Source organism: Erythrolamprus reginae, chromosome 1 (genome assembly GCF_031021105.1).
Source record: "Erythrolamprus reginae isolate rEryReg1 chromosome 1, rEryReg1.hap1, whole genome shotgun sequence".
Lineage (NCBI taxonomy): Eukaryota > Metazoa > Chordata > Lepidosauria > Squamata > Dipsadidae > Erythrolamprus > Erythrolamprus reginae.
This window is the reverse complement of record NC_091950.1, coordinates 68,923,975-68,951,914: the sequence shown is the minus strand read 5'-3', so window position 1 is coordinate 68,951,914 and position 27,940 is coordinate 68,923,975. Positions and strand designations below refer to the sequence as shown.

Genomic DNA, 27,940 nt, shown 5'->3' with positions numbered 1-27,940 from the left:
CAAGCTTCGTCACGTCAAACGCCAATTGGTCCGCGGAGCTGAAGAGGCGGCTTCGCTAGGGTCAGGGAGGAAATCGTAGGTGAAGTCACGTGGCCAGAAATGAAGGCAAGGACAGTAGGGCGGAAGTAATGGGTAAATGTGTCCCCTTTCTGCTGGTTGCTAAGACATTAGCGCCTTAGCGTCTGTTTCTTTCCGTCCGGCGTTAAGTCGCTGATTCAGTGGATGTGTTTTGCTGTTGCTTGCTTTTCCCCTTTAAAAAATCGTGCAATTGCTTAAAAAGCAATTTAAAACTATTCAGAATATGTTTCTATTAAACATTTCTATAAAGATTTTTGCTAATTTTCTTCCTTTTTCTTTTTTTAGGATTAATGGCAGTCTGCAAATGACTATTGCAGCAATACGAATAAATACATAATAGTTCTCAATTGGGATCACTCCTAAAATAGTGTAATAATATAGCCTGATATTGTGCATCTTTACTCTGAAGTAGGATTAATGGGAGTTATTTTTGAAAGGACATATAGGCTCACAGCCTAATATTTCTTAACCAAGTAAGGATAAGTGTGTGTTTGTGCCCGTGTGTAGTAACCTTTTATGCAAATCTTATACAGCTTTTCTGGTTTCCCTGTTTCCAACAACATGAATGTTGAATGCCTTTATCTTCAAATCAATTTTTGACTCCTGTCACCTGCCTGTGTTAAAGCCAGAGTGTTAGAAAGAAGGCAGGAGGCAGTTTGCATAAAATATAGCTGTTTATTCTAGAACCTGGTTAAAACAACAATGGAACTAAGGCTGACAACTTCCTTATTTATGGGGAAAGCTGCAGAGACCAATAAACTATCCAAGTCTTCCAAATGCTGGCTGATTAAGTTCAGCCAATCAGGCAGCAGCCAGGGCAGTTAAACCAGGATTCAACCGTCTTGGCAAATCCCTGCAGTTTTTCTTGGCAAGATTTTTGAGAAATGGTTCGGCACTACCTCCTTCCTAGGAGTGAGAGAAAGATCTTAACTCAGAATTGACTTTCTAGCTTCCTGCATAAGGCAGGACTGGAATTCATGGCTCCTGGTTTCTAGATTGATGCTTAATACTAAACTATATGAAACTGGCTCTCACTGTATACAGTAGCCCACTTTTAAAACAGGAACATTCTAATCCTACTTTAAGAAACATGCTGATCTTGGAGGAGAACCTCATATCCTTGGATTCAGGGAAATGCTCAAAATGATCTTGACCACTGGTGTTAGAATAGCTTATAGGGCAGTGGTTTTCAACCTTTCTAATGCTGTGACCTCTTAATACAGCTCCTCATGTTGTGGTGACACCCAACCATAAGTCTAGCGCCAATTCTCCCAACAGAGCTTTAAGCTGATTGGCAGGAAGGTCAGAGGAACACCCCCACTGTAAACACCTGATTGGTCGGATTGTAAAAATATGTTCCAAGGCGTCAGAATAGAAGCTTTAGTTCCTAATACCATAGGAAATTTGTCTTTTCACAAATTTGTCTTTTCACATGGTCTTAGGCAACCCCTGTGAAACAATTATTCGACCCCAAAGGGGTCCCGACCCCCAGGTTGAGAACTACTGTTATAGGGCATATTATTTGTTTTCTTAATTATTTACTGATATTATAGTGAACATAGGAATTTCAATTACTATTTTTAATTATTTATATATTCCATTACTGTTTTGCCCATGTACACTGCCCAGAATTAAATCTGCCAATGAACTTGCCATAATAAATCATAAATGGATAAGCACAATATGCTGGGTTATTTATTAGATTTGTATTTATTTATTTATTTATTATTTATTAGATTTGTATGCCGCCCCGAGTCTACGGAGAGGGGCGGCATACAAATCTAATAAATAATAATAATAATAATAATAATAATAATAATAATAATAATAATAATGTGATTGATTCAATATTTTAGCAAACCTAGTCAGTATCACTCATTTATAAGATAATAAATAGTTGCTTGGGCACGTTGTCAGTAATTACTAATTTATAAGATAATAAATAGTTGCTTGGGCATGTAGGTTAATTCAGTCATTTGTGAATAAGTTGACTATAGATTAATTTCTGGTACAAATTCATCCAGTTATGAGAAAAACTTTGTCCCAAATTCATCCTTGGCAACTGCACCTTAATTTTGTTCTTTCTTAATTTCTTAATTTCGTAATTTCTTAAGCTTAGTAAAAGCTTTCTAGGTGAAAGGGATATGCTGAACATGCAAAGAGAAAGTAACTTTAACAATATGCTGTTTCTTGCTGATTTGACAAGGTCAAAAAATGAAGGGATTTTTTGAATGACCCTCGAGTTATCTGGTTATCATATTTGTGGAAAAGACAGAACAAGACGCTCATGTTTGTCCAAACAAAGAAGAATTTCTAACCTTGTGAATTAAGCTAAAGGTTTTCAGAAGCTAAACACTGGCAGCAACATCCAAATGACTGACTTAGGACAACCAATGCATTTTAATGGAGCCAGTGTGTAGGCCAAATCCACTGAAAGGAGTTTCAAAAGAAACAATTCTGCAATCAAACCACTCCTTACACACGCTAGCATCACTAGTAATTCCAGCCATGCAACTTCATTCAATGAGTTGCCTTTAGTTGCAGCACAACAGACAATATTGATGTGCCTTTTTTACCAGAAAATTTTCTTCAAGTATCAATTTAACCTTATACAGGCAGTCCTGGATTTATGACCAAAAATGAGCCCCAAATTCCTGTTGTTCAGTGAGACATTTGTTAAATGAATTTTCCCCCATTTTATGGCTTTTCTCTATTGTGGTCTTAGGTCAAAGACTTCATGTACACTGAGCTATAATAATACTTCCTGATGAAGATGATGTTTTGAAACATCAAATAGTGTAGCAAAAAAAAAGCACAATTTTTTAAAAGAAAAATAGAAACACAGGAGGTAAAACACAACATTCTTTGATACTATGAATCTTATAGGTTTCACTGTCTAAAGATTGTATTGAGGTTAAGAGTAGCAAAGTTCAAGTTATATGGAAAATGACAGCAGCATACCCCAGGTAGTCCTCGACTTACGGCCATAATTAAGCCCAAAATGTATGTTAAGTGAGATATTTGTTAAGTGAGTTTTGCCCCATTTTATGACTTTTCTCGCCCCAATTGTTAAACGAATCACTGCAGTTGTTAAGTAACTTGGTTATAGCAATATAGCACTTAGACTTGCAGTATATACCGCTTCACAGTGCTTTTACAGCCCTCTCTAAGTGGTTTACAGAATCAGTATATTGCCCCCAACAATCTGGGTCCCCATTTTACCCACCACAGAAGGATGGAAGGTTGAGTCAACCTTTGTGATAGCTGTCATACTTGATAGCTTTAAGGCAGGATTCGACAGATTCATGGATACCAAGTGTATCGGTGGTTATTGAAACAGATGTCCATGTGCCACCTCTATGTTGGTTGAGGCAGGCAGGATTCCCTTGAGTACCATTTGTTGGGGGTCAGGGGAAAGGGAGTGTTTTGCCTTCTCTTTCTGCTCAAGATACTCATGGACAGTTGGTGGGCCACTGTGTGACACAGAATGCTGGACTCGATGGGCTTTGGCTTGATTCAGCAGGGCTCTTATGTTCTTATGAGCCAGTGGTGAGATTTGAACTGCTGAACTACAGCTCGCAGTTAGCTGAAGCAGCCTGCAGTGCTGCACTCTAATCACTGCACTGCCCCAGCTCTTTCAGTGAGCCTGGTTGTTCAGTGAATCTGGCTTCCCAGATTCAGAAGGTTGCAAACGGTGATCACATGACCTTGGGACAAAACAACGGTCTTACGTATGAACCAGTTGCCAAGCGTCTGGATTTTGATCACATATGGGGATGCTGGAAAGGTATCATTGTGAAAAAGTCACATTTTTAGTCCTGTTGTAACTTTGAATGGTCACAAAACAAACTGTTGTTAGTCAAGGACTATCTAATTTACAGCAGTCCCTAGAAAGAAATGGAGTTGAATCTATGGGAGCAACAATAACAAGAAATTCTGATGGCTTTTCTGAAATGATGCATTTAAACAACAATATTCTTCCTACTTGATACCACAGGTTGTCTGACCAGCAACACATTTCTTCTTTTATCCTTAACACCAATACATTTGATACAGACTTCCTGTTCTGATGAACTTGGGAGTTTCTGGGAAATCCAGGGAAAAGGGGATTTTAATATTCAAATAAAAGGGCACAATACAGCTGTATTGCATCAGTTTTGGAATGTCTTAGTGAAGGTTCATGCACTGTGCTTTTATTTTGGAATAGCGTAACTTAAGTGTCATGCCTCTCTGAACAAAATATTCCTTCAGAAAACAAATAAAGCAAAATCTGCCAATTCTCTTTGCTTCACCAGTTAACCCAATTGCTGCACAGTCACGTACAGTCGCAGTCTATTTAAACAGGTAGTCCTGGAGTTACGACCACAACTGAGCCCAAAATTTATGTGGCTAAGTGAAATGTTTAAGTGAGTTTGTCCCGTCATACGACTTTTCTTGCCACAGTTGTTAAATGAATCATTGGCAATTTGTTAAGTAAGATGGGTTGTTAAGTGAATCTGGATTTCCCCATTGACTTTGCATCTCAGGATGCCAAAAGGGGATTGCATGACCCATGGGGCACTGCAACCGTCATAAAAATGAACTAGTTTCCAAGCATCTGAATTTTGATCACACGATCATGGTGACACACTGCAAGGGTTGAAAGTGTGAAAAACAATAATAAGTCACTATTTTCAGTGCGGGGTTAACTTTGAATATTCGCTAAAGGAACCGTTGTAAATCGAGGACCACCTGTTCTTTGCACAGCCACTGAGCAGGATATTTGTAGGACATAGTAATGCACAAAATTATATGCTCCTTTGGAAACTCCAACAGTTTATGATCCTTGATGGCGCAGTGGTTAGAGTGCAGTCCTGCAAGCTGCTTCTGCTTACCAGTTCAAATCTCACCAGGCTCAAGGTTGACTCAGCCTTCCATTTTTAAATTTATTTTTTATTTATGTATATATACAGTATTTGTCAAACAATTATAGGATGGTATTTTGTATAAACATTAGAAAAGTAATGATAAAAAGTAATGATAAAAGACAATAGGACAGTAGGACAGGGACAGTATGCACAATAGAATGCTTCTGCACATCCCTTACAGACCTCTTAGAAAGGGGGAGAGGTCAATTGCAGATAATTTAAGGTTAAAGGTTTTGGGTTTAGGAGTAGAAACCACAGAGTCAGGTAGTTCAATCCAAGCGTTGATTACTCTATTGTTGAAGTCGTATTTTTTGCAGTCTAGTTTAGAGAGATTGACATTTAGTTTAAATCTATTACGTGCTCATGTGTTGTTGCAGTTGCAGGTGAAGTAGTCACTAACAAGAAGGACGTTTTGGTGTAGGATTTTTTGAATTATAGTTATTATTATTTATTTATTAGATTTGTATGCCGCCCCTCTCCGAAGACTCAGAGCGGCTCACAACACAAAACACAGTACAAATCCAATAATTAAAAACAGTTTAAAACCCTTAATATAAAAAACAGTCATACATCCCAGACAAACCATGCATAAAACAGAATAGCCCGGGAATCAATTTCCCCATGTCTGTTTGCGAAAGGCAAGGAGTGTGGGGGCAATCCTGATCTCCAGGGGGAGTTGATTGCAGAGGGTCGGGGCCGCCACAGAGAAGGCTCTTCCCCTGGGTCCCGCCAGACGACATTGCTTCGTCGACGGGACCCAGAGAAGGGGTCCTAACCAGTCACTGGGATTCGTGCAGCAGAAGGAGATATTCTGGTCCAATGCCATGAAGGGCTTTATAGGTCATAACCAACACTTTGAATTGTGACCGGAAAGTTATGTCAGAACGGAGACAATGGAGTTGTAAGTTGAATTTCAAGTCTGGCAGATTAAAGTTTTTGTTGTGGGAAGAGGAGTGAAGGACTCTTCTTGTAAAATATTTCTGGACTCTCTCAATTGTGTTGATGTCAGATACGCAATGTGGGTTCCATACAGGTGAGCTGTATTCTAGGATTAGTCTGACAAATTGTTGGTGGCAATATGCTGACTCTGTAAACCACTTAGAGAAGGCTGTAAAGCACTATGAAGCGATATATATGTCTAAGTGCTATTGCTATTGCTGTAGTAAGCCAAAAAAAGTGGTTTGCATGCTTGTACTTGAGTAAATTGTATGGACTCAATTGTGCAGCCTGTTAATAATCTATGGAATAGCGCAGAGGTCTTCAGACTTTAAGACGTGTGGACTTCAACTCCCAGAATTCTCCAGCCAGCTATCCTGGTTTTGGGCTCAGTTGTGGTTGTAACTCCAGGACTACCTGTTTAAATGGACTGCGACTTGGTATGTGACTGTGAAGCAATTGGGTTAACTGGTGAAGCAAAGAGAATTGGCAGATTTTGCTTTATTTGTTTTCTAAAGGAATATTTTGTTCAGAGAGGCATGACACTTAAGTTATGCTATTCCAAAATAAAAGTGCAATGCATGAATCTTCACTAACTCATTCCAAAACTGATGCAATACAGCTGTTGTGCCCTTTTATTTGAATATTTAAAATCCCCTTTTCCCTGGATTTCCCTGAAACTCCCAAGCTCATCAGAAGAGGTAGTCTGTATCAAATGTATCAGTGGCAAAGAGAAAAAGCAAAGAAATGTGTTGCTGGTCAGACAACCTGTGGTATCAAGTAGGAAGAATGTTGTTGCTTAAATGCTAATGTAGAGTTCATGCATCATTTCAGAAAAGCCATCAGAATTTTTATTATTATTATTATTATTTATTAGATTTGTATGCCGCCCCTCTCCGCAGACTTGTTATTGTTGCTCCCATAGATTCAACTCCATTTCTTTCTTGAGACCATAGTTCCCTCTAAGCTGAGCAGTGAGCAATCGCTCACTTAAAAATCATCATCAACTCAGAGTTTTTCAAACCTGCCCAGAAGCTGAGAGGGAAAGAGTGAGAGGGAAAGAGTGCCGCCCAGTCCCGAAGGGACTGCCGCTCAGACACTATACTTTTCCACCCACCCCCCAAAAAATTAGAGGGAACACTGCTTGAGACTGCTGTAAATAAGATAGTTCTTAACTTAGTCCACACATCCTAAAGTTGCCACGTTTGGGGGACCCCTGGATTATTGTGTTTTGGGGTTAGTACAACCAAAGCCCACTGCAACAACATCGCCAAAAAGGCTTTAAGTGTAGTCAACCTAATCCTACACAGCTTTTGCTCCGGCAATCTCACACTACTTACGAGAGCCTACAAAACATTTGCTAGACCCATCCTTGAATACAGCTCATCTGTCTGGAACCCATACCGCATCTCGGACACTAACACCATTGAAAATGTCCAAAAATACTTCACCAGAAGAGCCCTTCACTCCTCCACTCGAAACAAAATACTCTACGAATCAAGACTTACAATCCTGGATCTTGAAACCTTAAAACTACGACGCCTCAAACACGATCTAAGTATTGCCCACAGGATTATATGCTGCAACGCCCTGCCTGTCAGACTACTTCAGATTCAACCACAACAAAAGAGCATGCAACAGATTCAAGCTTAATATTAACCGCTCGAAACGTGACTGTAAAAAATATGACTTTAGCAATCAACTTGTCGAAGCGTGGAACTCACTACCAGACTCTGTAGTATCATCCCCTAACCCCCAACACTTTACCCTTAGACTATCTACGGTTGATCTCACCAGGTTCCTAAGAGGTCAATAAAGGGCGTACATAAGTGCACCAGAGTGCCTTCCGTCCCCTGTCCTATAGTCTCTCCTATATCTCCTATATCTTCTCTTCTATCCCTTCTATCTCTTATATCTTTTCTGCTATTCTCTCTAGTTATATTTTACTCCTATATTTTCTCTTCTATTCTTTCTTTAATATATTCTATTCGAATATATCCTCTATAACCTTCATTGTGTATTATAGTGTATTGGACAAAACAAATAAATAAAATAAGTAAATAAATATAGATCCATCAATAAATCCCATTTTAAGACGGACACGGATTTATTTATTTATTTATTTATTTATTTATTTATTTATTTATTTATTTTGTCCAATGCACAATGAGGGTTTTAGTGGGTATATATCTATATATACATAGTAAAATACATGATGAAGGTTATAGAGGAGATACTCATAGTAAAATATATCTAAGAAATAATAGAAAAGAAGATATAGTAATAGAACATATCAATGAAAGAATAGAAGAAGAGATATAGGAATAGAAGAAAGGTATAGGAGATACAGGAGAGCAATAGGACAGGGGACGGAAGGCATTGTAGTGCACTTGTACTCGCCCCTTACTGACCTCTTAGGAATCTGGATAGGTCAACCGTAGATAATCTAAGGGTAAAGTGTTGGGAGTTTGGGGATGACACTATGGAGTACGGTAATGAGTTCCACGCTTCGACAACTCGGTTACTGAAGTCATATTTTTTACAGTCAAGTTTGCAGCGGTTAATATTAAGTTTAAATCTGTTGTGTGCTCTTGTGTTGTTGTGGTTGAAGGTGAAGTAGTCACTGACAGGCCGTTGCAGCATATGATCTTGTGGGCAATACTTAGATCTTGTTTAAGGCGTCTTAGTTCTAAACTTTCTAGGCCCAGGATTGAAAGTCTAGTCTCATAGGGTATTCTATTTCGAGTGGAGGAGTGAAGGGCTCTTCTGGTGAAGTATCTTTGGACATTTTCAATGGTGTTAATGTCTGAGATGCGATATGGTTCCAAACAGATGAGCTGTATTCGAGGATGGGGAAAAATATGTCTGAAAATTCAAGGAGAAATGCAACACGCATTTGGCGTGCAGAACCCCCACATTTCACTCCACAAGGTTAAGCCACCTCGGTCACCAGGAGACCACGCTGGCCGCGAGCCTCCAGCCCTGATCAGGCGCCAGCCAGCCAAGGTCTAAAGCCCTTGTGGGGAGGGAGGAAGATAGGCCTGTTGCCATCAAGTGATTGTGCAAGGGGGGCGGAGTTTGGGGCGGACTTCTTTATCACGTGACCCGGTCCGCTCGCTCATATTTTTCCGCCCGTTCAGCAGCGGCTCCAGAGCGCTTCCTCGTTCTTCAGGATTTGCAAGCCCGTGGAGGAAAGGAGGAGAAAATGTTGGCCGCTGCCCTGCTTTTGCTTCTGGCTGTCGGCTCCGGGGTGCTGGCCGAACCCGTTAAGTTCGTTGACTGTGGTGAGTAAACTCTTTGGCATGGTGACTCTGTTCTGGACCAGGGGAGTCTTACTCCAACCTAGGCAACTTGAAGACCTTGTGGACTTCAACTCCCAGAATTCTTCAGCCAGCATTGCGGGTTGAAGGAATTCTGGGAGTTGAAGTCCGCAGGTCTTCAAGTTGCCTAGGTTGGAGACCCCCACTGTTTTGGACGCCTTAACTTTCAGAACCGCCCGAGACTTGTCACTCCTCCTACTCTTAGGAATCACATGGTAGTGTGATGCTTGCAGTGGTTTCTCCCCGATAGAGAACTCGGGTGGATGATCTCTATAGGCGGGTATGAAAGCGTGGGCGATAAGCCTTCTGCCTAAGAGGCAAGGCAAGCGCCCACCGTCATGTTTTTCCGGGTTCTGGCAGCCCCAGAAATCAGCAAAGAGACCAGCTCCAGGGAAACTGGGAATCTGTGATTATTGTTTTTGGGGTTCATTCCTATTGTAGAAGGAGAACTTGTGGGAGAGACCACCTTTCCATCATTCCCCTAAAACCACTTTCAAAAGCCAGTTTGCTCCAATTTAGAGCTAATCCTATATCTCCTATATATAATCCTATATATCTCCTATACCAGTGTTTCCCAACCTTGGCAACTTGAAGGTTTTTGGACTTCAACTCCCAGAATTCCCCAGCCAGCTGGCTGGGGAATTCTGGGAGTTGAAGTCCAGATATCTTCAAGTTGCCAAGGTTGGGAAACACTGTCCTACACTATTCTTCTTTTCCTATATTTCTTCTATTCTTTCATTGATATATTTTATTCCTATTTCTTCTCTTTTATTCTTTCTTAGATATATTTTTCTATTAGTATATTCTCTATAACCTTCATTATGTATTTACTGTATGTATACCCAATATAACCCTCATTGTGTAATGGACAAAATCAATCAATCAATCAATCAATCAATAATCTGTTGGAGACTTCTTGTAATCAGGAAGTACCAGTTTTATTTTATGTGACCGTTTTGGGTGTCTGCAAACTGCTTGAAACAGTCTCTCAGTTGCCACTTAGTTTGACTGCTGCATGATAAATATAGGTAAAAGTCGTCATTGAAGAGCATGGAAGCAGATGCTTGTTGCAGGAGTGACTAGACTGTGTGACCAGGAGGCCATAGGTTGGTTATCTTCTTCATTGATTAGGTTCACACTAGAAATGAAAAAATATATATAATACTGAACCTCCTACTTAGTGTAAACTAAATTTTGGTTATCACCTTTAAAGCCCTAAATGGCTCAGGGCCAGACTATTTACAGCAGTGTTTCCCAACCTTGGCAACTTGAAGATATCTGGACTTCAACTTCGCTGGCTGGGGAATTCTGAGAGTTGAAGTCCAAATATTTTCAAGTTGCTATGGTTGGGAAACACTGATTTACAGGACAGCCTCCTCCCTCATACCTCGCTGCAGCCAGTCAGGGCCCATAGTGTTGGCCTTCTCCAGGTCCCGTCCGCCAAACAATGTCGGTTGGTGAGACCTTGGGGAGGAGCCTTTTCTGTGGTGGCTCCGACCCTTTAGAACCAACTGCCTCCAGAGATCTCCACCCTGCCAGTCTTCCAGAAAGCCATTAAGACCTGGCTTTTCTGGCAGGCCTGGAATTAAGCTATTGCAAGTATGTACATTTTTGATGTTATTACTGTTATTACTGACTTTTATTATTAGATTTTAACTGTTTTTATTAATGTTTATTTATTCCTATTGTTAGCTGCTCAGAGTCTGTTAGCTGCTCAGAGTGTCCGTGAGTGGCATATAAATACAATAAATAAATAAATGGTTCCAATACTATGGTTATTCTGTTTGACATTGCATAACCTATTGAATAGAAGATTGACAGCAGAAAAAGACCTCATGGGCCATCTAGTCTGCCCTTATACTATTTCCTGTATTTTATCTTAGGATAAATATATTTTGTCCCAGACATGTTTAAATTCAGTTACTGTGAATTTACCAACCACTTCTTTTGGAAGTTTGTTCCAAGCATCTACTACTCTTTCAGTAAAATAATATTTTCTCACGTTGCTTCTGATCTTTCCCCCAACTAACCTCAGATTGAAGTTTTTGCTAACACAGAACTGCCAATACAATATGTGTAGTATTATAGTATTATTAGTATACTATAGAATTGTATAGACTAGCTTGGCACATTTGACTAGAACCTGTTTTTTTGCTCTGTGGGTCATGAACACAGTGATGTTTTAGCTAGCACATCGCCTTCCACAAAAGCCTTAAGACCAATCTATGTCGCCAGACGTGGGGCAACTAGTATATGTCTCCCTTTTGTTCTGACCATTAATGTTATGTATGGGTGTGATTGAGTAAATTGTCTGTTTTTTAAATTAATGAGTTTTTAGTTTATAGTTTTAACTACTAAATTTGTATATGTATTGTTTGCATTGTATGTTGTGAGCCTCCCTGAGTCCCCAGAGAGGGGCAGCATACAAGTTTAATAAATAACAACAACAACAACAACAACAACAACAATAATAATAATAATAATTTAATGCTATGTTTGAAGCAGATCGTTTTCTTTTCAGAACATCCTCTGATGCAGCGTATTGGTGGGGGGGGCGCATTGGTGTTCTGAGGTTAAACTTAGATACTGTATGGTTAAAGGGCAAGATGCAGTCACTGATTTTTAATTTGTATAAAATGAAGTGATGAGGAAACATATTACAGCAGTGGTAGGTTCCTACTGGTGCACTATGGGACTCCATTCCAGTTGCACTGCCAGATTGCGCAGTCCTCGGAGAGGGGCGGCATACAAATCTAATAAATTATTATTAGACATGATTGAAACATTTAAATATGTTAAAGGGTTAAATAAGGTTCAGGAGGAAAGTGTTTTTAATAGGAAAGTGAACACAAGAACAAGGGGACACAATCTGAAGTTAGTTGGGGGAAAGATCAAAAGCAACATGAGAAAATATTATTTTAATGAAAGAGTAGTAGATCCTTGGAACAAACTTCCAGCAGACGTGGTTGGTAAATCCACAGTAACTGAATTTAAACATGCCTGGGATAAACATATATCCATCCTAAGATAAAATACAGGAAATAGTATAAGGGCAGACTAGATGGATCATGAGGTTTTTTTCTGCCGTCAGTCTTCTATGTTTCTATTATTATTATTATTATTATTATTATTATTATTATTATTATTATTATTATTATTATTATTATTATTATTTTACCTGCGGCTGCTCCAGTGCTGTCTTTGCATGGTCTGTCAGGCAGCACTATCTTTTTTTAATTAATTTTTGCTTCCTGCGCATGAAAAAAAAAAGGCCAAAAATTCAGGAAAAAAAGATCTTGTGAGGGGACGCTCACACGTGTGCAATTTTGGCATGCCTGTGGAAGTAAAAAATTGCCAGAATTGCACATGGGCATCCCCTCATGAAATTTCAGCACGTTGTTGGTTCCTGCGCACCTGAATGAGGAGGATGTGTGCGCAGTGCACTGGTATGTGGGTAAGTGCAACCATCCGCTGATATACAGTGCAACACGAATGAATGGTAACTCCCCCCCCCCTTTTCCCCTTAAGCCCATTTCTCTCAAGTTTTAGGTTTTCAATTCAGAAAATACTACCTTAGAACAAAATTTGGAAAAATCCAGTTTGATAGAATCCCTCTAATGAAGGGAAAACTGCTTTATTTATAAATCACTAATGAAGAGCTAGAAACACTGGTGGGGAGGTTAGTTCAGAGTTATTGGTTTTTTAAAATAATAATAATAATAATAATAATAATAATAATAATTATTATTATTATTATTATTATTATTATTATTATATTTGTATGCCGCCCCTCTCCAAAGACTCGGGCGGCTCACAACAACAGAAACAGTACAGATCAAAAATTAAAACAATTTAAAACCCATTAATATAAAAACAATCATACATCTCATACAAACAATACATAAAGCGGAAACTGCCCAGGGGAATCAATTTCCCCATGCCTGGTGACAGAGGTGAGTTTTAAGGCAAAGAGAGTGGGGGCAGTCCTAATCTCGGGGGGGAGTTGATTCCAGAGGGTCGGGGCCACCACAGAGAAGGTTCTTCCCCTGGGTCCCGTCAGACAACATTGTTTCATCGACGGGACCCAGAGAAGGCCAATTCTGTGGGACCTAACTGGTCACTGGGATTCGTGCGGCAGAAGGCGATCCCGGAGATATCTGGTCCAATGCCATGAAGGGCTTTATATATCCCTTATCTTCTAAAAATATTGAGTTTTTAATCTTTATTCACTTGTTGCCCAGGCTTAATGATAGTGGTAGCTCAAACATGTTTGACATTGACAACATGACTTGAAATTTTCTAAAATACACGAATGTAACTTTAATGTATCAGGGAAAAAGTTGTTTTTTGCTTGTAACACTTTGAAACAGGATAGATAGTTTCTTTGCCTTCAACTTCTTTTTCCAGCTCCTATTTATAGGAGTTGCATCTGAAATTGTGAGCCCATCACTGGGTAGAGCCAAGAAACTAGCCCACATGAGATTTTGTTGACTAGTGAGGTTCTGCTATTCATAGGGATAGAAAAGATTTTTCAAATAGTACCGAAAAATAGTACAGAATATTTCTGATTCTAAACTATTTTAAACTATTCTTAACTATTTTCTAAATCTTATCTTATTTTTAAAAAATTCTACCCTTTGACAGACTGAATTCCCAAAAGAGCCATGCCTGATTTCTGCCAGAGCCATGTTATATACAATGTCTTGCATAGAGATAATACATACGTGCAGGAAAATCTAATGTACAAAGCAGATTTGCATTTCTGCTAGGATTGCTAATACGGTTGCAGATTTTTCATTGAAACTGAAAGTAATATTTAATTAATTAATTTAATTCACTTCCATCTAGTTTGCTATTTTGTCTTCTAACTTTTTCTACTTTTGAGAATAGGGATCTTCAAGTCACTCAGGTTCCAAATACAGCCCTCAACCTTGTAAACCTGAGTTCTCTGTGCATTTTTCTTCTGATTGTCTCCTATTAAATCCCCTCTAAACCAGGAGTGTCAATCTCATGTCATCACGGTGGCATCTTGTGATTATTGTCACTTTTTTCCACTTCGTTAAAGTGGCCATGGGCCAGTTTCTATGCCGCCTTTCTCAACTGAGTCAGGGTGGCTTACATCAAAATAAATACAAAGTAAAGAATATGTGAGAAATCTAATGTTAAAAAAGTTATAAAAATTCTAAAACCCCATTTTTCCTAAATGAACACAATCACCCTCATTCATCCATTAGCCATTCATGACATTGGAGGGAGTCAGTTCTCAAAACTCACAATCCCCCTGCCTACCAGCAAAGATGGGTCTTCAGGGCCTTATGAAAGGCCAGGCGGTATGAATTGGAGGGATTGGTTCCAAAGGGCCGGAGCCACCACAGAGAAGGCTCTTCCCCTAGGCCCCGCCAGATGATATTGCCTGGCTGACGGGACCTGGAGAAGGCCGACTCTGTGGGACCTGACCAGTCGCTGGGATGCATGAGGCAGAAGACAGTCCCGTAGGTAATCCGGTCCTAAGCCATGTAGGGATTTAGTCACATCCAACAATTTGAATTGTGTCCGAAGACCAATCGGCAACCAATGCAGCTCACAGAGTGATGTTGAGATGCGGGAATATCTTGGAAGACCCACAATGGCTCATGCAGTTGCATTTTGCACAATTCGCAGTCTCTGAACACTCTTCAAAGGCAGCCCCGTGTAGAGAGCATTGCAGTAGTCGAACCTCGAGGTGATAAGGGCATGAGTAACTGTTAGAAGTGACCCCCTGTCCAAATAGGGCTGCAGCTGGTGCACCAAGCCCCCCTCACCACAGTCGAGAGATGGTCTTCTAAGCTCAGTTGTGGATCGAGGAGGATGCCCCAAGTTGCGAATTTTCTCTGAGGGGGGGCAACCCCTCCCCCCGAATAATGGATGGACAGGTGGGATTGTCCTTGGGAGGCAAAACCCACAGCCACTCAATCTTGTTGGGGTTGAGTCTGAGCCTATTTGTTTGTATCCTGCCTTTATTTTCACAAATAACTCAAGGTGGCAACTATCCATCCCACCTTTGTCCTCTATTTTTCTCACAACAGCAACCCTGTGAGGTGGGTTGGGTTGACAGAGTAATTAGCCCAAAGTCACCCAACTGGCTTTCATGATTGATATAGAATCTCCTGCTGTCTTAGCCACTGGGCCAAACAGGCTCTCAGTCTATTGAAGTACATTCAGTACTTCAATTAATTCTGAATAGATTTATGTATAATTTCATTGGACGGTTGCCTTATAAACAGTTTTAACAGGATGTAAACATCAGTGAACACAAGATAATGTTCTGTTCTGAACTGGGAGAGCTCTTTAGACAGTCACACCATATCACCTCAGGAATGAATTCGTGGAATGGGCTGTCCTTGAAGAGCACTCTGAAACTGCAAGTAGTTCAGAACATAAGAAGAGCCATGCTGAATCAGGCCAAAGCCCATCAAGTCCAGCATTCTGTGTCACACAGTGGCCCACCAATTGTCCATGGGGATCTTGAGCAGAAAGAGAAGGCAAAAGCCTCCCTTTCCCTTGACCCCCAACAAATGGTACTCAAGGGAATCCTGCCTGCCTCAACCAACATAGAGGCGGCCCATGGACATCTGTTTCAATAGCCATCTATATGCTTGGCATCCATGAATCTGTCTAATTCTGCCTTGAAGCTATCAAGGCTGACAGCTGTCACGACCTCTTCTGGAAGTGAAGAAATATTTCCCTTGATTTGTCCTCACTTTCTTACCTATGAGCTTTAGGGGGTGTCCCCTCATATTGTGTGATAGAGAAAAGAATTTTTCTCTATCCACCTTTTCTATCCCATGCATGATTTTATACACTTCGATCAAGTCAAGAATGCAGTAAATGGGCAATGTTGCCATGCCCTGCTATGTCTGCTTGACACCCCCTTCCCCACTGCTTTGTGAGCAGCACTGCTTACCTGTTAGTATTCTAGGTGTACTTCAAAGTTCAAAGTTACTAGTTATAATACCGCTAACAGTATAGGGCCAGATTATTTAATGCAGAGATCCCACACTTGTGGTCTGTGGCCCACTACTGGGCTGTGGGTTGTCAGTCACTGGGCCATGTGACCAGTGTTTGTGCCCTCGAACATACCTGCCCCCCCCTTTTGTGATAGAGTCACACAGATATCCTGTTTGCATCGCAGGTGTGCTATTGCCCTGTTTGTGCACGTGCATGCACACTTTAAAGCAGAGGTCCTCAAACGTGGCAACTTTAAGACTTGTGGACTTCAACTCCCAGTTCTGGGAGTTGAAGTCCACAAGTCTTAAAGTTGCCACGTTTGGGGATCCCTGCTTGGATATCTGCCCCTTCCTTTCTCTCAAGGCCACCAACCCAGAAAATTGGGGAAATCTATCTATCTATCTATCTATCTATCTATCTATCTATCTATCTATCTATCTATCTATCTATCTATCTATTGTATCTATCTAGAGTATCTATCTATCTATCTATCCATTGTATCTATCTATCTATCTATTGTATCTATCTACAGTATCTATCTATCTATCTATCTATCTATCTATCTATCTATCTATCGTATCTATCTACAGTATCTATCTATCTATCTATCTATCTATCTATCTATCTATCTATCTATCTATCTACAGTATCTATCTATCTATCTATCTATCTATCTATCTATCTATCTATCTACAGTATAAAGCCCTTCATGGCACCGGACCAGGGTATCTACGAGACCGCCTTCTGCCGCATGAATCCCAGCGACCGGTTAGGTCCCACAGAGTGGGCCTTCTCCGGGTCCTGTCAACAAAACAATGTCGTTTGGCAGGGGCCAGGGGAAAAGCCTTCCCTGTGGCGGCCCCGGCCCTCTGGGACCAACTCCCCCCCGGAGATTAGAATTGCCCCCACCCTCCCTGCCTTTCGTAATGTTTGGTTTTACAATAAAGGTTTTTTAGTTGTTTTAGTATTGGATTTATGTGATGTTTTTTATTGCTGTTGTTAGCCGCCCCGAGTCTACAGAGAGGGACGGCATACAAATCCAATAAATAAATAAACAAACAAACAAACAAATAAATAAATAAATAAATAAATAAATAAATAAATAAATAAATAAATTTATCTACAGTATCTATCTATCTATCTATCTATCTATCTATCTATCTATCTATCTATCTATCTATCTATCTATTGTATCTATCTACAGTATATCTATCTATCTATCTATTGTATCTATCTATCTATGTATCTATCTATTGTATCTATCTATCTATCTATTGTATCTATCTATTGTATCTATCTATCTATCTATTGTATCTATCTATCTATCTATCTATTGTATCTACAGTATCTATCTAATCTATCTATCTAATCTATCTAATCTATCTATCTATCTAATATATAAAGTACAAGTAAATGTCTTAATATTCAATTACATGCAACAGGTAAAAATAAAGAAACAGTAAGAACAGGGGACAGAAGGCACGCTGGTGCACTTATGCACGCCCCTTACTGACCTCTTAAACTCTGGTTTAATGGACTGCCTATTTCCAATTGTTAGTGCCCTCCTAGCATGATCAGGAAGAACAGGCATACTCAGGGCCCCATTACTTAAGTTACATCATCTTGCAAGTTCTTGAAGCAAGTCATCTTTGTCACAGTGCCTGTTCCCAGGAACAATATATCCCCGTCCCCGGAGATCAATATGGTTTCCATCCATTCATGACCACTTTGGGGGCCGAACAGCCTTTTCACAGGGGACAACTAAGAACAAGGGAAAAGACAACTTTCCCGTGATGTTAGGAACTAAAACGTCTATTCTGATGCCTTGGAACATATTTTTACAATCTGACCAATCAGACGTTTACAGTGGGGTGTCCCTCTGATATTCAGCTTAAAGCTCTGCAGGGAGAATTGGCGCTAGACTTATGGTTGAGTGTCACCACAACATGAGGAACTGTATTAAAGGATCACGGCCATAGTTCCCTCTAAGCTGAGCAGTGAGCAATCGCTCACTTAAAAATCATCATCAACTCAGAGTTTTCCAAACCTGCCCGGAAGCCGAGAGGGAAAGAGTGAGAGGGAAGGAGAGAGAGAGGAAGAGAGAGAAACAGATAGAAAAAAGAGAGGAAGGAAAAGAGAAAGAAAAAGAATGGGAGTAAGGAAGAGAGAAAGAAAATCAAAATCTAGTTTGAAACTAGCTCAACTATTTAAGTGGCATTTTGATATTGATAGAGTTGCCCTATTATGAGCTCACTGTTATAGACACACAGTACAGTATTTTATTTTGAAATTCTCTGAGGCAAAACGGTGGTTTTTTTTATTTGTTTGTTTGTTTGTTTGTTTATTTAATATTTCTGTGCTGCGCAGTCCCGAAGGGACTGTCGCTCAGACACAATACTTTTCCGCCCCCCCCCCCAAAAAAAAATTAAAGGGAACACTGATCACGGCATTAGAAAAGTTAAGAACCACTGCCCTAGAGTGTGGATAGAATGAAGGATACTTTATTTCATTTTGTTCCCCTTAACTGTACAGTAAACCACCCAGAGTAACTGAGAATCAAGCAACCTATAACTTGTATAAATAAAAATTAATGAATAGAACATTTTCCATAGAAACAGAAGTTTAGGACTGCGTCTGACCTCTCTAAATAAATCTACACTTATCTTTCATCTGAGAGTTCAAATGGTTTATATGAGATTTCCCCTAGTATAATAACTTACCACAAGAATCTTCTGAAGTGGTTTGGGCTGGAAACTACTGGCTCAAAGTCACCAAGTGAGCTCCACGACTCCAAGGCATCCTCAAAATTATACAATGTTCATCTAAACCTTACTATGCTCACTGGAGGTTACTTATGAGTAGACCTGCAAAATCCTATATACGACTGGCCTAATTCATTCTGTTCCTCAATAGGAATATTCTAAAATTGCCTGGCAATTCAAGTACAAACTCAGCGATTTCCTGTTTCAGCTATATGAATAGTTGAGGCAAATAACAAAAACCAGCACTGATAGTGATGCATCAGTCACATGAGGATAAAGTCATATTACAAACAGCTGATTCACATATTCCTTTCATTTGCAGTGCATTTAGGACACAGCAAAGTGTCCTAAATCCTGAGCTAATCTTGATTCTCTTTCTTGCTTGTACTAAAAATAGCAGGATTGTGTCGAAGTAATTCTGTAAATAAGAAGCAGCATTTTGTACCATTGCAATCTAAAAAAAGGAAACCAGAACAAAGGCTATGTAGGTGAGGTATATACAGTTATGGCAATAGGCAGGGTTCCAATGCCTAAGATCATCAGGGTCAAGGACTTTACCCTAAAAAATGTCCTCTCTTTTTTCTTATAGTTGTCATTAACTTTTACAGGAGAAATGCAAACTCTGCACATAAGAATATTTATTAGGGGTGTCCTTGACATACGGTGACCAAATAATTTTGACAGTAACAGTTCCTTGTAGTGGGGAAACCCCACCCCCCCACACCATAATGGATTTGCAGAGGGGAGCTAGCAGTTGAGAATAAATAAATTCATGCCAAAGAGCAATAAGCCATCTGTAGATTTGTAGTCATGTCTTTCTTCCGCGATTTAATGATTAGTTCTTAGTGTGGGGGGTTTTTTTTGCTTCTGCGCATGCACGAAAGCACAAAAAATCATGCACAGATGCAAAATCTCACTCGGACACACATGTGCCCATGCCAGAGACGTTGAACTACATACACAGCGCACCGGTAGCGGCAGGAGCAGCAACCCTCACCTGCGCACAGCCCTCCCGAGCTCCATTTTTGCTGGCAGAGGCACCATGGGACAGTCCTTTGCTGTTTCTAGGGCAGCGCCATGGACCAGTTCTAAGCATTCTACGGGCCAGATCCGGCCCCCAGGCCTTGATTTGATACCCCTGGTATACAGAGACCTCGACTTACAGCCATTTATTGAATGACCATTAAAATTTAGAACAGAAAACATATTCTCCTTAACCTTTACCTCTTGCTGATTATGATTTATTCTCAATTGTAGATGAATTTCCCTGAAGTTACTTGGTACAATTTTGAACCCTTTTTATCTATTAGAAACATAGAAACATAAAATATTGACGGCAGAAAAAAAGACCTCATGGTCCTGTGTTTTATCTTAGGATGGATATATGTTTATCCCAGACATTTTTAAATTCAGTTACTGTGGATTTACCAACCACGTCTGCTGGAAGTTTGTTCCAAGCATCTACTACTCTTTCAGTCAAATAATATTTTCTCACGTTGCTTCTAATCTTTCCCCCAACCAACCTCAGATTGTGCCCCCTTATTCTTGTGTTCACTTTCCTATTAAAAACACTTCCCTCCTGAATCTTATTTAACCCTTGAACATATTTAAATGTTTCGATCATGTCCCCATTTTCCCTTCTGTCCTCCAGACTATACAGATTGAGTTCATTAAGTCTTTCCTGATAAGTTTTATGCTTAAGACCTTCCACTATTTTTGTAGCCCGTCTTTGGACCCGTTCAATTTTATCAATATCTTTTGTTAGGTGAGGTCTCCAGAATTGAACATAGTATTCCAAATGTGGTCTCACCAACGCTCTATACAGCGGGATCTATTGCCCTTTAATTCTTGTTGTTTCTGCACTGCTTATGATTCTTTCTATCTCTTAAAGTGATAAGCATGTCAACAAAAATAACAAAAATTTATTAGATTTGTATGCATCAAAGAAAGATGATACTATATTTAAATACGTAAATATTTACAAGGCCATGTTTATCATTGTGGAATTTGAGGGTTGCTCCAAAATTATGCAGTTCCATTCTTTCTGCACAGGTTCCAAAGATGGAAATATTTTGGAGGTTAATATTACTCCTTGCCCTACCCTACCTTGCCTTCTCCACAAAGGAGTGTCTTACAGCGTCAATGTCACATTTTCCAGTAGTAAGTATAATCTATTCATTTTGAAGTACAATATTAATTTCCAAACCGAAACTTTTTCAGAATGTTTTCAGCATTCATAATGGGGTTGTTTTCATTATTCCAAATGCCCTACACATAAATGTGTCCATTTAGGATAGTTATATAAAAGCAATTTTATATTAAACAATTTCACTGAAAATCATTATTCGCAATCAACTATACATAGTTTTAATGGATTTCGTAGACAAAAAAACATGACAACTCTATGTAGAACATAATTTTTAATGTTTCTTTTGTTGTTGTATATACGCTCGGGAAAATTGCAAATGGCTGTGATTTTCTAGTATTGCACAGTACAAAATGTTTTATATGCAATGGGTTTTATTTATGGAAATGTTTTTTTCTGTAAGAACCTCAGAAAAGGGAAGTAAAGCAGAAAATTCATCATCAGTGAGACTTACAGTGCTATAAATTATAAAGCAATTGGATTAATGGATAGGAAAAAGAGGCAGACTGGACATGAAACATTGAGAACACTTCCTTATTGTGAAATGCCGTGTTGTAGTCTCCATTCCTTGTCCTATTAAGATTAATCTCATTTTTCTTCCACAGAAATTGATAGCCAACGCAGCACAGCAAAGGTATATGGGCAAGTGATGCTCGTAGACATCCCTTTCCCACTTGAAGAGCCTGATGGATGTAAGAGTGGTATCAAGTGCCCTATCCTCAGTGGTCATTCTTACAGCTACCTGAACAAGCTGCCAGTAAAGAGCGAGTACCCATCGGTGAGTTTCTTAGTAGACTGATCTCTGTACTTGGAGCTACTTTTCATGGTTCTTCATGTCATTTATGAAATAAGATTTTATTTTTTTATTTTATTTATTCCATTTTTATGCCGCCCTTCTCCTTAGACTCAGGGCGGCTTACAACATGTTAGCAATAGCACTTTTTAACAGAGCCAGTGTATTGCCCCCGCAATCCGGGTCCTCATAATTGACCACTTGATCCTACTTTGGCTGCTTTTGCAATGAGAATGTTTAAGTCTACAGAGATAGGGTTCTATTCTCCAGCGAAAGACCATTAACTTGCATATTTGTCTGACTTTGTGAAAGTACAATTTCTAAATTAATAATAATTAATAATAATAATTTATTAGACTTGTATGCCGCCCCTCTCCGAAGACTAAATTATACAGATTGTGGAAGATTTCATACAGTACTTCTTTCCATGAAACCTTTCCACCTTTAAAATATCAGGATATTGGGAGGAGACCTCAATTAGAACAAGGAATTGTTTCTTTTTTTAAAAAAAAAATTTTTTTTAAATTAATTTTTAACAAATTTATATTACACACAACATAAAACAGTGCATAGTGAAACGTGCCCACCACCCAGACACACACACATTCCGCACCACCAAATCGGGGGTGTTTCTTGTATAGTCCACTTGACCCAAGAGCAATATATCTATTTACATAGTATAGAGCTCAGGTTGCTGCTGCTCAATGCCAGGTCGGTGGTAAATAAAGCTCTCCTCATCCGGGACCTGATCCTGGATGAGGAGGCCGACCTGGCTTGTATTACTGAAACCTGGCTGGGCCCGGAGGGAGGTGTTCCCCTCTCTGAAATTTGCCCAGCCGGGTTTCAGATATGGCATCAACCTCGACCCCAGGGAAGGGGGGGAGGAGTGGCTATTGTTGCCAGGGAGAGCCTTTGCCTGCGTAGACTCATTGCTCCGGAAATTGCGGGTTGCGAGTCTCTCTTGATGAGGTTGGACTTAGGGGTTCAGGTGGGCTTATTTCTCACGTACCTGCCTCCCAGCTGCGTGTCAAAAGCCCTGCCTGTGCTACTCGAGTAAGTAGCCGGGTTGGCGGTGGAGTTCCCCGGACTTATTGTCCTGGGGGACTTCAATCTGCCGTCACTCGGTGAAACCTCTGGGTTGGCACAGGAGTTCATGGCCACCATGACAGCCATGGACCTGACTCAAGTAGTTCAGGGTCCGACTCACGAGGGAGGACACGCACCTGACATGGTATTCCTTTCTGAGCAACTGAGTAATGGTCTGAGACTAAGGGGCTTAGATGCGTTGCCTTTGTCATGGTCAGACCATTTCCTACTACGGCTTGACTTCCTGGCTCCAATCCTTCCCCGCAGGGAGGCGGAACCAATTAAGATGTTCCGCCCCAGACGCCTGATGGACCCTGAGGGCTTTCAGACGGCGCTTGGGGTTATACCAGAGGCACTTGTCCACAGTTCGGCAGAGTCTCTTGCGGAGGCCTGGAACAAGGCCGCAGCGGAGGCTCTTGACCGGATTGCGCCTTTGCGACCTCTCCGAGGCGCTAGACCCCGTAGAGCTCCATGGTTCAACGAGGAGCTCCGGGAGTTGAAACGCCAGAAGAGACGTCTAGAGAAGCGATGGAGGAAGAGTAGGTCTGAATCCGACCGAACACTTGTAAGAGCTTTTATTAAGACTTACAAAGTGGCGCTCAAGGCGGCAAGATGCGCGTACCATGCCGCCTTGATTGCATCAGCGGAATCCCGCCCGGCCGCTCTGTTTAGGGTGACCCGCTCCCTTCTTAATCAGGGGGGAGTTGGGGAGCCCTTACAGAGTAGTGCCGAGGACTTTAACACGTTTTTCGCTGATAAAGTCGCTCGGATCCGAGCCGACCTCGACTCCAATTGTAAAACAGAGTCGACTGACAACGAGTCAGTCGAGGTGACTGGGGCACGTACTTGTCCACCTGTCTGGGAAGAGTTTGATCTGGTGACACCTGATGAAGTGGACAAGGCCATTGGAGCTGTGAGTTCTGCCACCTGTTTACTGGATCCGTGTCCCTCCTGGTTGGTTTCGGCCAGCAGGGAGGTGACACGGAGCTGGGCCCAGGAGATTACCAACGCTTCCTTGGGGAGGGGAGTTTTTCCATCACTCTATAAAGAAGCGCTTGTGCGCCCCCTCCTCAAGAAGCCCTCCCTGGACCCAGCCGTACTTAACAACTATCGTCCAGTCTCCAACCTTCCCTTTATGGGGAAGGTTGTCGAGAAGGTGGTGGCACTCCAGCTCCAGCGGTCCTTGGAAGAAGCCGATTATCTAGGTCCCCGGCAGTCGGGTTTCAGGCCCGGTTACAGCACGGAAACCGCTTTGGTCGCGTTGATGGATGATCTCTGGCGGGCCCGGGACAGGGGTTTATCCTCTGTCCTGGTGCTCCTTGACCTCTCAGTGGCTTTCGATACCATCGACCATGGTATCCTTCTGCACCGGCTGGAGGGGCTGGGGGTGGGAGGCACTGTTCTTCAGTGGTTCTCCTCCTACCTCTCTGGCCGGTCGCAGTCGGTGTTAGTGGGGGGCCAGAGGTCGACTCCTAGGTTTCTCCCTTGTGGGGTGCCTCAGGGGTCGGTCCTCTCCCCCCTGCTATTCAACATCTACATGAAACCGCTGGGCGAGATCATCCAAGGACATGGGGTGAGGTATCATCAATATGCGGATGATACCCAGCTTTACATCTCCACCCCATGCCCAGTCAACGAAGCGGTGGAAGTGATGTGCCGGTGCCTGGAGGCTGTTGGGGCCTGGATGGGTGTCAACAGACTCAAGCTCAACCCGGATAAGACGGAGTGGCTGTGGGTTCTGCCTCCCAAGGACAATCCCATCTGTCCGTCCATCACCCTGGGGGGGGAATTGTTGACCCCCTCAGAGAGGGTCCGCAACTTGGGCGTCCTCCTCGATCCACAGCTCACATTAGAACAACATCTTTCAGCTGTGGCGAGGGGGGCGTTTGCCCAGGTTCGCCTGGTGCACCAGTTGCGGCCCTATCTGGACCGGGACTCATTGCTCACAGTCACTCATGCCCTCATCACCTCGAGGTTCGACTACTGTAATGCTCTCTACATGGGGCTACCTTTGAAAAGTGTTCGGAAACTTCAGATCGTGCAAAATGCAGCTGCGAGAGCAGTCATGGGCCTACCTAGGTATGCCCATGTTTCACCATCACTCCGCAGTCTGCATTGGCTGCCGATCAATTTCCGGTCACAATTCAAAGTGTTGGTTATGACCTTTAAAGCCCTTCATGGCATTGGACCAGAATATCTCCGAGACCGCCTCCTGCCGCACGAATCCCAGCGACCGATTAGGTCCCACAGAGTGAGCCTTCTCCGGGTCCCGTCAACTAAACAATGTCGGTTGGCGGGCCCCAGGGGAAGAGCCTTCTCTGTGGCGGCCCCGGCCCTCTGGAACCAACTCCCCCCGGAGATTAGAACTGCCCCTACTCTTCCTGCCTTCCGTAAACTCCTTAAAACCCACCTTTGCCGTCAGGCATGGGGGAACTGAAACATCTCCCCCTGGGCACGTTTAATTTATGCATGGTATGTCTGTGTGTATGACTGTTAGTATATGGGTTTTTTAAATATTTAAATATTTTAAATTTGTCTGATTGCTTATGATTTGTTTTTACATGTTGTGAGCCGCCCCGAGTCTTCGGAGAGGGGCGGCATACAAATCTAAGTAATAAATAAATAAATAGAGTGATTCCAATTTATTTCTTGTAGCTTGGTCTCGGATTCTGCTCATCATATATCGTCTTACCTTGTCCCACCGTCCCATCAGTTGTCCCAACTCAGTTTCATTATCCGAATTTATCCTTTTATCCATAATTTCAAATTGAATATGATCCACCATGTACCTATACCAATTTTGCATTGTCCATTTTGTCACATCTTTCCAACCCAAAACTATTACTGCCTGAGCACTTTCTATTGCTGCTTTTTTTATTTCTCTAAATTCTCCCATCGCATTGCTTTTAACTAGTACTGCCATTTCCTTAGTGATTGTCCATTGTATATTTAGCATTCTATTCATATCCTCTTTCACTTTTTGCCAAAATTCCTATAACATGTTCAGCTATATCTGCCCTCAGTAGTCTGAAATGATACGGTCTCTGTAGTCATATAGCTCATTATATTATGTATATGCAAATGTGACTTCAGACTTCACAGAATAATGATCTCAGTTGTTCTATTCCTCAGAGCAAGGGATGCAAAACGTAACAATTCTAGCAAATATTCAAGGACCTAAATGTATTCGAAGATTAATGGCAAGGGAGTTTCAAATATACACGAGAAAGATATAAAACTTATTTCAAGTTCAAGTTAAATTCACATTTTGTAATTTTTTTCTCCAATACCCCCAAACCTTAATATATGAGGATCAATTATTTTCATTACTTTCCTTTTTTTTTTCCTAGATTAAACTTGTGGTCAAGTGGGAGTTATTTGATGACCATGAAGGCATGCTATTTTGCTGGAAGATTCCGGTTGAAATTACTAGTTAAAAAAGCCATTTAGCCCTCAAGGGGTTACAGAGGATGGAAGGTGGGGTTTGATAAAGACAAGTAAAATATTTTGCTACGCAAGGCATTTCCTGTTTATTCTATAGTACCTGTGCAATAATTATTCTCGGAGACATAGTCTAGATGAAGAACAAAATGGATAGCTGGAATAAACAGGGGATTGGTGGATATCTTGCTGTAACTCAGGGCAATGTTTGTTATAATTGAATTCTGGAGGATTTATATTGCTTGATATAGAATACCAAACACAAGCATTTATTCTACAAAAACCCTGGCCCAGCAAAATTGATTACTGTGTTTCTATCTTTTCAGTGCCTTTTGTTGTCAGATGCTGACTACAAATTTCCACCTGCTCCCCCCCTTCCTCTTTATATCATAACCTAAACTATTTTTTACAACTATAGTTGCCACCTGGAGCCAAAACAAGACAGAATAACCACCTTTTGTGACTAATTCTGTAGACATTTTACTCACAGATGCCAAACCAAATGGCACTTGATCTCTATGCAGAAATAATGTTAATAGATTTGCACTATCTTGTAAGTCATGAAGTTGCTGTGGGGTGTGTGCCTAAATGCAGTCAGCTTTTGTAACTGTTTCTAATAAATCAGCAGAATTAAACTTTCTCTCTCTTTTTTTGATGATAGTGAAAATATTTGCTTATGATAAAAAAAATTCCTTCGAAGTGATTTTGACAGCTAGTAAATTACATAAACATATCTATGCAGTTCTTCAGTGATGGGCTACCAAAATTTTTACTACCACACTGTGGGCGTGGCTTATGCATTTTGTTTCAACATCTTTCAGTGCAAATTGGGTGCTCTGGGGTGGAGCTTCAAATTTTGCTACCAGAACTGTGTTCCTGACCGTTCCTGTAGGAGCCCATCACTGAGTTCTCTTGGCGACAATATAGAAATGGTTTGTATTGCTTCCTTCTGAGATGTTCTTTTTATTTTTCAGTCAAGCCTACAGTCCTGGAAAATTAGATGGATCTTCCATCCAAGACTAGCCCTGCTTAGTCTTTTTGGTACTTTCTGCATGGGCGGGTTGGGTGGGAACAAAGAATCACACACACTCAGAAAATTCAAACTAAAAATACATTTGCATTTTAAAAATGAGCAGTACAGGACAGGTTAAGGCTTTTAGTCCATTGTCTATGAGATAAGGAGTGAACTCTGGGCCAGAAGCCAAATCCAATTAAGGCATTCCTTAAGTGTTTTTTCTATCATTCAAACACAGACTTACAAGGCTTCATGGTTTCCTCAGATCAATTCATCACTGGATGATGAACTTACATGAGTAAGAGCAGTTTGCCAGCAAAGTATTTCTGGAACCCCAGATCTGGGACATCCACCATTACAAACGTTGATTCTCCACACCCCTTTTCCCATGAGCCTCTTTTATACTGCCAGGGGTGGCAAAATGTACATAGAGATACTCAATGTCTAAATCTACGTCTATAGAGATATT

The 27,940-nt window shown here is 41.0% G+C and overlaps 1 protein-coding gene across 1 annotated transcript; it reads left to right on the top strand.

Moving 5' to 3' along the window:
• The first annotated feature begins 9,000 nt into the window (after window positions 1–9,000).
• Window positions 9,001–27,091, top strand: NPC2 (NPC intracellular cholesterol transporter 2). The gene is made up of 4 exons (XM_070754862.1): window positions 9,001–9,205; window positions 21,043–21,150; window positions 21,742–21,914; window positions 26,366–27,091. Exons 1-4 carry the CDS (start codon window positions 9,127–9,129, stop codon window positions 26,450–26,452), a joined length of 447 nt encoding a protein of 148 aa, XP_070610963.1. The 5' UTR covers window positions 9,001–9,126; the 3' UTR covers window positions 26,453–27,091.
• Window positions 27,092–27,940: the final 849 nt, after the last annotated feature.

Bases quoted from the DNA above. Each gene is read 5' to 3' on its own strand.
- NPC2 (XM_070754862.1), top strand. From the start codon at position 9,127: ATGTTGGCCGCTGCCCTGCTTTTGCTTCTGGCTGTCGGCTCCGGGGTG. The intron at 21,151-21,741 runs GTAAGTATAATC...TTTCTTCCACAG, and splicing joins CAATGTCACATTTTCCAGTA to AAATTGATAGCCAACGCAGC. The intron at 21,915-26,365 runs GTGAGTTTCTTA...TTTTTTTCCTAG, and splicing joins TAAAGAGCGAGTACCCATCG to ATTAAACTTGTGGTCAAGTG.